Here is a 13765-nt window from a genome sequence, read left to right as displayed (position 1 = left end):
TGCAGTAAACTATGAATAGTTCCTATAATTTAGGGACACTTTCCACCAACCATATGCACATATCATGGCTATAAACATTTCTAAATAAATGAAAAATGTCATGATCCACACCATCAAGCTTTGGACCATGTTTTTAAATTCCAAAATATATAGAAGATGTTAATGATAAGGAGGTGAAGGCAATCAACAAAATAATTTAATAGAGTTAAAGATAATCATGAGAGATATTACACAAAAAGTGAAAGGCCATCAAAACATGAACTTACACCTTTGCAATTCAAGGTATTAGAAACAATTAATACAAAATTTTAGTAGTCTCTCTCACATAATGTTCCCATCGTTTAGTATTTGCATGTGTGTTCTCTCTCACGAGGATGTTGAGTGAAACCCAAAATTCAATGTCCTAATTACTAAAATTTAAGAAAACATGCATTATCCCATTTCTTGAACTTGCCCTCTAGCCTCACCATCACCCAATTAGTAATGCCTTTTCTAGATATACCAACTCCCGGGGCATCCCAAATATCTTATTACCTGTCCTTTATTAAATTTTTGTATTAGATTTCTCTTGAGATCCACCTTTTTACAGAGCTTCCTCTCTCATTTACAGGAAAAGGGGTAGAGAGGAGAGGAGAATTTTGTGTAGAAGACATGGGAGAGATCTAAGGTAACTGGTCTTAGAGGAAACAATTTACAAGGTGTAAGTCAAAAAATCAGAGATATCTCCCATTGATAAAAATGATCTTACTTATGTACATGTTTGTTAAGTTGTAACAAAAGCAGCCTTTTTGCACTAGCCTAAGCCCTTTTTGAAAATTCCTACTCTAGAACATATATTTTGCCTCTTATTTTACATAGATTAGTTGGGTTGGATTCATAAATTACCTAAATCGAATTTGTGAGTTTATGTCTCTTTTCAAAAAAATTAAGTATTATGACTTGTGTATGACTTTAGACATTTGCACATTCATGCATATGTAAAACCAATATGCTCAAGATGCATACTAACATGGTTTAATCGATTCTAACTCAACTTTAAAAGGAAGTCTTGTGAAATATGATCATAGAACCAATACGAAGAGTAGAAGGCCACCACAATAAGGAGGCCTTGGGAAATACATCATTAGCATTAATTAACCATGGGATAAGGTGAAAACGTTATGAGCTACCTTAGATGATCGGGGTTAGCAATTTATAAGATAGGAGGAGGCTAAGTATCCCCAATGAACAAGTTAGAACAAGGTTATCAAGATTAGCTAAATCTATACAAGTCAAAGAGTGTGTGCCTATTATCAAGTCATGGAGCTCCAGTTTGTGTGTCTAGGCCTACCCATGAGGTACATGCATCCATTTATCAACTTAAACATTTCTACCGATGGAAACAACAAGTAATTAGGTCGAATGAGGGTGGATTAAGTGGTCTAGACAATGGCTCTATATAAAAGATCGACGGTTGATTACCCTACTAACACTAAATCACCATTTAAAATTCTTCTTATACTTCTTGTTAGGACTCAATGGTTCTCTTTAGTGCTCCCCTCCATAAAATATAATTATACCATTCTTTGCGTTGTATTTATTCTTAACTATAGATAAGCCTCTTTCATCATTGTATACTTTAGTAGGCTTCTCCTTCATGAAGAAGTAGCTTTATTGTAAGCCCATCTAAATGACCAATGGCAATGTGGATATTTGGGGAAATTGAGTAAAACAAGGAACACACATAGATGCACAATCTTGTGTGTCTTATTGGTTTGGCTTGACCCTCTACTTATAGAAACTTCTTGGTCAATGAAACAATAATGACAAGGGCATATGGCCAAATGGAAGGCACCCTCGTGAAGTGAGGTTGACCTTGGTGTCTTGATTAGTGATTTTTTTTTTCACCCCGATGACCCCAATGTTCATAGAAAACCTCCAAAATGTACGTATAAAATTCTTATTTTCTCAAATTTGCAGAATCGGCAAAGTTTAAGGCATTTTAATTATATTATAAGCAAAAAAATATGCAAATTGTCAACAAAAGTTTCAAAAATTTGAAGGCTCTAAATTTTGTGATTTGTTGAGAAAAACATCATAATGTTTTATTGCCATGCTGGAGATAAATTATCACTCAATGTAGAAGTTGTTACACAACGACATGAAATAATTTTACTTTTTGAAAAGGGTTTGGATGTTTGTTGTAGAAGTTATCACACAATGACATGAAATATTGTTAAGTGAATAGTCTTCCCTTACTTTTGAAAAGGGTTGTGATGATCGTTTAATCGACGAGATTGCGAGATTTGCGTGAGATCATGCTGTGGTAAACAATCATGGGGGTCTTGTTAGTTGAGCTAGCAAAATTGTGGCCCTTAAGAAAACAAGTGATGTTGTCTTGTTCAAGAGAGGCCAATGCTTTTGCATTTTCCAAGAGAGAGAAGGGTGCCCCGAGGTAATGACCCCTTTCGCCCTTCTTGAAGTGTAAAGGTGGGATCTTTCGATCAAAATATGGCAAAAAAATAATAATTTGTCTGAATATACATATCAAATAATTTGTCAGAATATATATACATATCAATTATATAATTTGTCAGAATATATATACAATTATATAATGTGTGTGAATAATTTTTTACCCAAAAAAGGTATTTTGACTGATAAATAGAAAGAGGCACGTGCCAGTGGATATTTTTTTAAAATAAAGATTGCGTTTTGTTTGTAAAAAGGAAGTGGAGAATTTTTGATGTCGCATCTAATTTGTCCAATCACTCATTTTAGTGTTCATAGGTGCAGTCTCCCCCATATCCACCCGAGTGTTTTCTTCAGCATCGCCTCCTGTTATAATCAGGGCCCACCTGCTTTGGGAGGTATTTTGCTCCTCTCAGAAACTCCGAGCAGCTGATTAGGGTTAAAAAAAAAAAACAAAATCGAGCCCTAAAAATCTCTCACTTATGCGCTTAACAGAGAAAGATTTAGCCCTTGTTTAGCCCTCTGAAACCCTAATTGAGTTTCAGATAATTGTACAGAAAGCTTGACTTCCAGAAACCCTAAACAGATGAATTAGAGCAAGCTAGATTATCTTCATTTTCGCCAACCTTCAACTTATCGGTGGACGGTGGATCATATGTAGCTGTAGCGTATGGAGCTTTTTAGCTTATATGGAAAAGCCATGGGGTTCTCAGAATAGATAAATAAAAACAGTAAGCTCCTAAACCCTATTTCTTTCATGTTAGCTTCATTAAGATGGGTAATCTATTGCTTAAAACAAGGAAAAATATTTATCAGTTAAATTTCCAAAATATATAAAATGCATACACTGGGTTATTGCAATAGTCTTTTCATGAAAAGTACACAAGTGTGATACTGTGGTCCATATTTTCATATTTATTTTTTCTAGTTTTCAAGCACTGACCAGGGGTTTATTATTTGTTTTTATTCCATTTCTTAGGCTCATCAGTGTGATTTATGATAAAGCGAACAAGGGTCATTGCAGCAGTTTTCTGCTTTTTGTTTTTATTATTGAATTATCAATCATTTATTTTTTGTTTAATAAATTTTAGTGCTATAACCGAAATACGATTTAAGCTGATGGTTTTTGCATGTGCATTGCAGGCTAATATTCACACTTCAAATAAGCTGCTGTAAAGATGGCGCTCAGAAGAGAATCCTTGCGAATTAGGCTAGTGCCAGCAAGGTCAATAGAGGAGACAGGGCTTGATCCATTTCTATATGGAGGGTTTTTGTCTCCCCATGGAGCACCATCTCCTGGCAAAGAGACGTGGAGCATGACACCACTGAGTAAGCCAAAAGCAGAAAATACTGCGGCCAAAGATGGACACCATACACAAATATCAGCAGCATCTGTCTGCTCAAAATGCCAGCATGATGAAAAAACAAGATTTGGAAACTCCTCTGATTCAGTACATGTGGAGGAAAAGGGCAGGGAATCATTAACCGAACACAGGCATCATTCCAAAGCAGAGAGGAGGTTGAAGAAAGGTAAAGGAGTCAATTCTGATAACAGCTTCTTCAAAGCAAGCAAACATGTTACCATTCTTGGCAAAGACGGGAAGACAGGCTTTTCAGGTCGGGCACTTGGCAATCCCCCAATGGCTGAAAGGGTTGCTAATGTGCAGGAGCTAGGAAGTGTCAGATCTTTCACAGACGAAGAGGGCATCTCAGATAGGCCCCATAGTAACACCTGTGCAAAGCAGATGGATGCAAGCTTTGGACCAACTTCAGAAGAAGTTGTTGGCTCCTTAAAGAAGAAAGAGGCATGGAAAGCTGTGCTGACTGCTGATGGGGTAGGGGAGGTGGATGGAGTGCCTCTTGCAGTCAGGAAAACCTCTATGTTGGATTCACATCTGGAGGATTCTTCCACAAATGGGACCATGTCTTCTATGACCATGGATGTTGTTGCTGTGGTCCCTCAAAACATAATTTCAGAGGAAGTAGGTAGCTCTACAGCATCGCAATCTTTAGATGCCTCTCCTTCCAACTTGTGTACTCTGGAAAGTTTGGGGGAAAGCTCTGAAGATGTGGCACCATTGCAATCCAGTCATTATGCAGATGCAGGGGGTGGTGTTTCTCATGAAGAGGTCGCACCTTTAGTTGCTCCACGCAAGATGGATGCTCGTAGTAGATGGAAACGAGCTGCACATGGTGTTAAATTCATTAACCACATGGCTGCAAACATAAGGTCAGCATCTACTGATCTTATTGAAGATAAGGCAGTGGATGAAATGTTACAGCAACAGGCCAACCAAGATGATGCAGGTGGCGTTGGGGCAGCTGCTTTTGAAGGCGCAAAGACTGTAGCACGGTCTAGGTCTAAGGGCAGAAAAGGCATGGAGGGATTGCTAGTATGGCAAGACAGGGGTTTGATTACATTCTTCCAAGATTTCTATGTTGCCTGCTTAAAGGTTTGTCTTGGATTGAATTTTACATTCACGTTTTATCTCCATAACATTCATAGATATCTCTACATTTGTTGGCTTTAACATGCTTTAACATTGATAATTGCCATCAGTGACATGGTGTATGTGTGCGGGCGTGCACACCCACATGCTACACATGCACGTGTGCTGGATGTGTGTATTTGTGTCCTTGTGTGCAATGTGCATGTGAGATTCTATGTGTGTGCTGCGTGTGTGTGCGTGCGGGCATGCTTGTGTTGTCTGTGTCTGTATGCAAGGCCACAGCATGCGCATAGGCACACCTTACATGCTCCCCGCTTTTCTTCCTCTCCTCTCCTTGTTTTCTTTTGCCCCTTGAGGTCTTTCTCCATCCCTCCACGAATGAGAGGTCGTGGGGAGATTGCTATAGGCAAGACTTCATGCTCTATAGCCTAGCATGGCACATATTATGCGACCTTTTGATAGGCCACATGTAGTCATTGAGTGGCTTGTAAGAGCAAAATGTTTTAATAAGGTTCAACACAACTGAGGTGTGCATAACATTTATAGGTTATTAATTACACATTCACTTAAAACTTGAAAGCACAATCACATGACACCAGCACTGACTGGGCTCCTAAAGCCAGGATCCCTCCCCCCCTTCCTGCCCTTGTGGAGTATTTACTAGACTGATTCAAAAACATGTAAGCAGAAGGCTGGATGATGGCTGAAATCTGCTGAAACAGCTACCTCACTGTGCTCTAGTGTTTACTATCCAAATGTGCAGGTACACTAGTCAATTTGTAGGCCTCAAGGTAGGATCAAAACGTACGTACGGATCCAATCCGTACCGTACGGGGATCCGTACGGGGGGTTTTTTTTTTGGTTTTGTTTTTTTGTTTTTTTGTTTTTTTTTTTGGTGGCATGCTTGCGTCTTGTGATCCAGACAGGAACGAGATTGTTGTCAGCTGGGATGTGGTCTTTGACGAGCATGTTCCAGTATCCACTGTCGAGGAGCCGCCACTTCTTGGAGATCCAGAGGAGTCTGATGATGATTCCCAGACCATCATTCCAGTTGATCAACCTCAGTCACTACAGGAGGTTGAGCCCGCAGTTGGAGTAGAGCCCCCGTGATCACAGGAGGCTCCACGATCTGTTCGAGTACCTAGGTGGTTGTTAGACACCCTTCGGGAGTCAGGTGTCACGGAGCTACCCTCCGAGTGGACCACAGAGGACGGCCCTCGAAGATCACATAGAGTCCGAGATAAAAGCAACACAGCGGAGCTTCTTCAGGTGAACTATGCTTTGATGTCTCGTATCATGCGAGATAAAGAGCCCACTTCCGTAAAGGAAGCCCTTTCACAGGATACTTGGAGGAAAGCCATGCAGGTGGAACTTGATGCCATCGAGAAGAACAACACTTGGGAGTTGGTACCGAGGCCGTCGAAGCGGTCAGTCATTGGTGTCAAATGGGTCTTTAAGACCAAATATGCGTTTGATGGGTCGGTGGACAAACACAAAGCCAGACTTGTGGCTAAAGGTTATGCTCAGCGGCCAGGCATCGATTACGAGGATACCTTTGCACCGACAGCACGGATGTCCACGATTCGGACCGTTCTTGCCCTTGCTTCTTCTCAGAGGTGGCCCGTGTATCAAATGGATGTAAAATCTGCGTTCCTTAATGGTGACCTGCAGGAGGAGGTGTATGTTGAGCAGCCTCTAGGCTTTATTGTTCCAGGATCTGAAGGGATGGTTTACAGGTTACGTAAGGCCTTGTATGGTGTGGCATGGTCACGCTTATCATCCTTTATGTGGATGATCTCATTCTCATTGGCGGTCATGTGGAGCACATTAGAGTGACGAAGGTTGCCTTGTCAAAGGAGTTTGAGATAACCGACTTAGGCTTACTCCACTTCTTCGCCGATGGACCCGAACACAAAGTTAACCGTTACTGATCCTTGTGAGCCAGTTTTGATGCCTCGCAGTACCGGAAGTTGGTTGGTTCATTGATCTGGTTGCTGAACACCAGATTGGACTTGAGCTTCTTCGTGGGGCTGTTGAGCTCTTTTATGCAGACGCCATTGAAGACTCATTGGGACGTAGGATTATGGATCTTGCGGTATCTGCAGAGTACGAAGGATATGGGACTCTTTTACACAGGAGGGGATGGAGTCAGGCTCCAAGGTTGGAGTGACTCAGATTGGGGAGGAGATCCAGACACGAGGAGATCTACTTCAGGATACAGTTTCACCCTCGGCTCAGGAGCAGTTTCTTGGAGCAGCAAGAGGCAGCCAACTATTGCCCTTTCTTCGACAGAGGCAGAGTACCGGGCTGCTTGTGGTGCTGCTTGTGAGGTTGTGTGGCAGTGGAGGCTGCTAGGCGAGATTGGGTTTCCAAGCCCACAGTCATCCAGTGCGATAACCAGAGTTGTATAGCTATTGCTCAGAACCCGGTCTTCCATGCCCGGACCAAGCATATAGAGATACAGTATCACTTTGTACGTGAGAAGATCTTGGCTGGTGACATCTTGCTACTTTATTGTTCGACGGAGGACGATGTGGCGGACCTCTTCACGAAGTCTCTACCTCAGGCTACGCTCAGGCGGCACTCGAGCTCCCTTGGGTTGGTTTCACAGCTAGGAGCTGAGAGGGGGTGTTAGAAGTCATCTCCTGTCTATATTTATACACCAGGGCCTCTGTTGTGGGTGTGCCCGCCCTGTATAAGGTGTTTTATCATTTTTCCTCACTCCCCGTATTTTTTCTCTATTTTTTTCATTTTTTCCAGTGGTGTGGAGGGATGCCAGAGGTTGGCAGGAGCACCTAGTGGCTGGCCGACTGTCCCATCTGCAGTCTTGTGGCTGGCCGACTGCCCAGACATCAGTCGTGGAGTATCTTACTGTTGGCCGACTGGATGTATGCAGTCGTGGACTTCTTTATTGCTGGCCGACTGCTCATGTAGTCGTGGAGGGCCACCAGTGCTGGCCGACTGCTCACATGGGGCATATAAATAGGCCCCATGCCCCCACCACTTCCTCATTCAGTCTTTTGCGGGATCTTGTGTATATAGAAGAGTTTACACACCTATCTCTCTGTGTTTCTTGTGCTGTCTATTTTCTGCATTCTACTTGCTCTTGTCTACCCAAGTTTGGTTATCATTTCCGCTGCATATTTTGACATCTCGTGCCAACGTATGAAAGCTAGCAGATAAGTTCCAGCTGGTCTTCTTCAACCACTTCCAGTTCCCAATGAACGTTGGGAAAGTATTAGTTTGGATTTTATCGCTTCATTGCCACGTTCTTCTAAAGGCAATACATAGATTCTTGTGGTGGTTAACAGATTTTCTAAAATGGCACATTTCATTCCGTGCAAGAAAGCAGCCCAGGCTTTAGATATTGCAGTACTGTTCATACAGTATATCTTCAAACTTCATGGATTGCCAAAATCTATAGTTTTTGATTGAGATCCAAAGTTTACAGGACATTTTTGGACTTCGATATTCAAGTCTCTTGGTACAAATTTACTCTTTAGCTCTGCTTATCATCCACAGACAGATGGACAAACGGAACGAGTTAATCAGATTCTGGAAGAAATGCTGCGTCATTATGTTCAGTCTCGATTAGCTTCATGGGAAGAATATTTACCTTTGGTGGAATTTACTTATAATAATTCTTATCATTCAACTATTGGAATGACACCTTTTCAAGCAGCTTATGGCCATACTCCCCTTATTCCTGCCAACTTTGTTCTTCAACATAAAGTGGCTTGCAGACCAACTTATTCAGGAAATGCAAGATATTCTATTACAGATTAAGGATAAGATGGTCAGCATCCAAGAGCAATATCAACGCACAGCTAATAAGTGTCGTCGTCACATTGAATTTCAAGGAGGAGACTTGGTATTATTATATATTGCCTCTCATCGATACAAGACAGTGAAATCAGTCTTCCCAAAGCTTCGCCCAAGATATTATCGACCCTTTCGTATTATTAAGAAGAACTCATCTCTTAGTTATAAGTTGGAGTTACCACCTTCTTGGGGTAGAATTCATCCAACTTTCCATATTTCTTGGCTCAAGAAGTTTGTGGACGGTGATTTTCCAGTTTTAGATATTTTGGATTATGTTCCAGAAATCGAAGATGAACACATACTCTTAATTCCAGAGACAATTCTTGATGTCAGACAGAAAGAAACACGACATAAACTCACTACAGAATTTTTGGTTAAATGGAGAGATCTTGATGATTCCGACTCTACTTGGCAAAGTGATGAAGACTTACAAGAATATCCAGAACTTCTTCGGGAATTCTTTCAAAGACAATCATCTCTTCTTAGCCGGAGTCTTATTTTAAGTGGGAGGGAATGTCACGATTGTGACTAACACTCTTAATCTCTCCTTAATTACTCCTTAATCCCTTATTAACTGAAAGGACACCTGTGAAGGGTCACACCCTTACACATGGATCACTATCAAAGGACATGTCTATTCATTAAACGACACACCCCCAAGTCCAAAGGACATAACCGTTGATTCAAGAGCCACACCCCTTTCTAGGGATGTGTCTCTTCACTTGTACCCTTTCGGCCTCTATTTAAGAAAGGCCCGTGTCTCAATGCAAACAACTCAGTCTTTCCTATAGTATTTGTCTTATGTTCATTAATTAGGTCTTAATCATGTTAATAAAGCTATAAAAGCTTTACACTATCGGCAAAAGTTGTGTAAGTGTGGATTATGAGTGGGTTATTGTTGTATTTTGTTACTGAGCACATGGGACCATGAGTGCAAACCCACTTGGTGTGTCCATTGTGATGTTGTCACGTGCACGCTCGTGCCATGGCTAATCTTCGGCATGAACTGTCTTAATCCTTGATTAGTGCAACAGTTAGGACAAGTATTTAGGTCAACATTAGTAGCATAAGCATCAAAATCAGCATCAGAAACATCTTCATCAGCATCATCATCATTATCATCATCAATAGCATCACATTAGCATTAACATCAACATTACCATCATTGGAAGGCAAGAGCACCCTGTCAGCAGCCTTCTGGTATCCCTGTAGCAGGCGGCCAGGTGTTATCTAGCATGGTAGCAGGTGTGGGCAGTGCATACAGTAAATTCATCATTTAATAAATGATTAATGGCAGTTTCATGTCCACACAACAAGCCGACTATTGATATGCTAGCCGACCAACCCCTTTCTCACATATATAAGCATCAGTCATAATTCAGAGTTAATCAAGTCATTATTCAGCATCTCATCCATCCATAGCATCAATAGAAGAGGGCCAAGGGTCACCCCTATGGGGCTGACCATAGCCCTAAGTCATGTGTACAAGCATCATGTAATCTTTTTGTACCATATTAATACAGAAAACCTTGACATCCAATCTCTTTCTTCTTCTCTTCTCTGTCTTAACCATGTTAATTAGCATCAATGTTCTTAATCAAGCTTAGGGCTGTGGATCAGCACAGCAAGGCTTCCGCGCATGCAACAGTGGTATCAGAGCATTTAGGCTCAACCCACTAAGCTATGTCCTAAGGAAGGTGCATAGTTCCAGCAGAAAGGATGGAGCAGGGTAGCAGAGGGAGTGGTCTGCAAACAAGCGAAGCCAGAGGAAGCATTCCCTGAGGGTAGGTACACATACGCAGAACCTCATTAAGCTCTTAGATCATTTCCAAAGGCCTAGCAACAGGCATGATCGGTTCCGGAAGGTGACCCGTTGTGTCAAGGTTAAGGGAAAGCAACAACGTCAAGGTTAAGGGAAAGCAGGCATGGTGACTCAGTTCTTCATCAAGACTTGGAAGTGGAGATCAGGAGTGAAGGTGTTCAGACAAAAATATCATTCAGTAAAGTCAAAGTCAGTAGTAGTTCAAGGTCAGTAGAAGTCCAGGGAGGAAGGATGACAGAGTGTCCACCCCAACATCAAGTTTAGCACAAGGGAACGTCACGTGCACGCCCGTGCCATGGCTAATCTTTGATATGAACTATCTTAATCCTTGATTATTGTAGTAGTTAGGACAAGCATTTAGGTCAACATCAGTAGCATAAGCATCAACATCAGCATCAGAAGCATGTTCATTAGCATCATCATCATTATCATCAGCAGCAGCATCACATCAGCATTAACATCAACTTTTCCATCATTGGAAGGTAGGAGTATCCTATCGGCAGCCTCTACAGTGCTATTGGCAGCCTTTTGGTACCCTTGTAGTAGGCGGCCAGGTGTTATCTAGCATGGCAGCAAGTGTGGGCAGTGCATACAGTAAGCGCATCATTTAATAAATGATTTATGGCAGTTTCATGTCCACACAATAGGCTGACTATTGATATGCTAGCCGACCAACCCCTTTCTCACATACAAGCATCAATCATTATTCAGAGTTAATCAAGTCATTATTCAGCATCTTATTCATCCATAGCATCAGTAGAAGATACGTAGAAGGGCCAAGGGTCACCCCTATGGGGCTGACCATAGCCCTAAGTCATGTACAAGCATCATGTTATCTTTTTGTACCATATTAATACAGAAAACCTTGACACCCAATCTCTCTCTTCTTCTCTCTCCTCTGTCTTAACCATGTTAATTAGCATCAATGTTCTCAATCAAGCTTAGGACTGTGGATCAATACAACAAGGCTTCCGTGCTTGCAACAGATGTAGACTGTCCAATGTTGGTTAGGGCAAGTCCTGGCGGTATGAACCGCTAGGGCTGGTTCAATGTGGAACGTATGGATGGAGCTTAATTTCAAAAGCCCTGATTCTGTAGAAAATGCTAGCTAAGGACTGCCCTAGGGTAACCTGAGCTCTGATACCAATGTAACATGGGTGCTGTTGCGAAAGATTGTTTATGATTGATTGATTGTGATTAGTGCCTAATTAGAGACTTAAAGCCATGCACAAACAGCTTCTTATTCATGCTCAATACACAATAGAGAGAGATGACCTAATCTATCAATCTATTATGAATTATTAACATAAGTACATACAATGCTGAATTCTTCTAGGTATATCTTTATGTTGTATTAGCGGACATGCAAATTTCACATTGTGAAGTTTTCATCCAAGTTGCGGCCAGTTGATAGTGTGTTAATTCTTTCTATCTTTAGTGGTGCATATGCCCTATCAACTACCTTTTTGTTGTAATAATTCTTTCTATTTGTTATGATCCCTTAGTGCTAGGTCTCATTATGGCTCAGTTGCTTGCATCTTTGGAGCTTTGACAGAAATTCAGCACACAGACCTTTGTATGAATGTATGCTCTTATGTGTGTGTGTGCATGTGTGGGAGCATATATTGATACCAAGTTCTACACCCACTATTGGGCATTGATGACTTTAGTGGGGATGTGGTAGTATCTAGTCCATGATGGAGCTGATGGCTTATTGTCTTGTGGATGACTACCATGAGGTTATAAATTGCACTTTCTTATAAGGTAAATTTGGGCATGTTCCTGGATTCATCTAGGTATATATATATATACAATGCTGAATATTGCTCTTAAGAGCTCTCAATGAGTCAATGATGACTGATCAATGGATGAATCTGAGACTCCTATTTATAGTGTCTAATGTTGGTGAGTTGGCGACCAACCCTACCAATCCTAATAATAATGTCGAACTAAGCGTGCTCACACAATGACCCAATAACACTGTCCACACTGCTGATTGGGTGCTTGGACAATATTACAATGCACTGGCACAATAGCCCTTACAAACATATGAATCCGGCCATGTACTCGACCTCTGAGTTGGCCAATGGGTAAAAGCATGTCCACGTCACACCCGGGATAGCGTGCATGTGACATTTGTCTTGTGCTCAAGAGATCATGGGAGTATTTTGTTGCGAGAATCTCAGATTTTGTCATGTGAATCCTTGACATTCATGCAAGGAATGGTGAGTTATAATTTCAAGACAAGTTAATGAGAGCACAACAATGGACAAGTCTGCAGGACTGACTTCCTTCACCAAGTGTAGGAAGGGTGTGCTGTGATATCATTGATCAATGTAACACGCTCAGAATAAAAGGGGCTCTCTCTCGCTACTGTGTTCACATTAACATGTCCTTTAAACAGTTGACAACTCAAAATACCATTCACTTAGCATAAAATGAGAGGAGACACACACACATGGGGGCCGGAGCGGGTTGACCTTCCCTTAGGAAATTATGTATTCCAACAGAGTATTTTATAGATACGAGTATGAGGGTGCCAAGCACCAGATTTCCCAGTACATGAAAACAAATCAAACAATAGCTCCAAACCCTAGCCATAGAGTAGGGTCAACAACCAACCATTGCCCAAGCCACTTTGCAAGGAGAGAACTCCACGCTTGCCTGCTACTTAAGCCACTGAGCAGGAGTAGAGGAACCTGTTGGATATGATAATTCAACTAAGAAGATTGATCAAAACATACTCAAGGTGGATCAAAGATTGTACAAAACATCATGAATATGAGAGACAAAAATCTGGTATATGCAGAAAATTGCTTTGAGATTAACACAAGAAGACACTAATTATGATTAGACATGAACCAAACTTACATAATCACTTGATCACGACTTGTACCTTATTTAGAGACGACTCTACCCTATTTTTAGTTGCATGAGTTGCATGAACAACATGCACCAACCATTTGTAGGCTTTACACACCAACCACTGACCATTAGCCTAACAACCACATATTAAATTGGACTAAGGAGTTGGGATTACATTTATCTAACAATCCCCCCTTAAGACCAACTTCTTACAAGAACATGAACAAGACTAACATACCTCCTTGACACAATGAGTAAGAGTCCCCCCCTAACAACAACATAGGGTAGTGTACTCTCCTTTACAACTCGTCAAGTTGGAATAACATAAGTCTTGACTCAACCACATACATGACAT

The 13765-nt window shown here is 41.3% G+C and overlaps 1 protein-coding gene across 2 annotated transcripts in view; it reads left to right on the top strand.

Moving 5' to 3' along the window:
- Nucleotides 1-2709: 2709 nt before the first annotated feature.
- LOC147626870 (uncharacterized) overlaps nucleotides 2710-13765 on the top strand; it is a 28723-nt gene continuing 17667 nt past the window's right edge. The window contains exons 1-2 of one of the 2 annotated variants that reach the window (XM_086815391.1): nucleotides 2710-3182; nucleotides 3595-4904. In XM_086815391.1, the coding sequence (XP_086671517.1) occupies nucleotides 3630-4904 (1275 nt within the window). In that variant the 5' untranslated portion in view covers nucleotides 2710-3182; nucleotides 3595-3629. The remainder of the gene's footprint in view (nucleotides 3183-3594; nucleotides 4905-13765) is intronic. The other variant, XM_086815392.1, reaches the window with a different exon arrangement.

This window comes from Cibotium barometz, chromosome 21 (genome assembly GCF_041138505.1).
Source record: "Cibotium barometz isolate CiBa-2024 chromosome 21, ASM4113850v1, whole genome shotgun sequence".
NCBI classification, from domain to species: Eukaryota; Viridiplantae; Streptophyta; class Polypodiopsida; order Cyatheales; family Cibotiaceae; genus Cibotium; species Cibotium barometz.
Note: the sequence above shows the minus strand (reverse complement) of the source record. Positions and strands in the feature narration are given on the sequence as shown.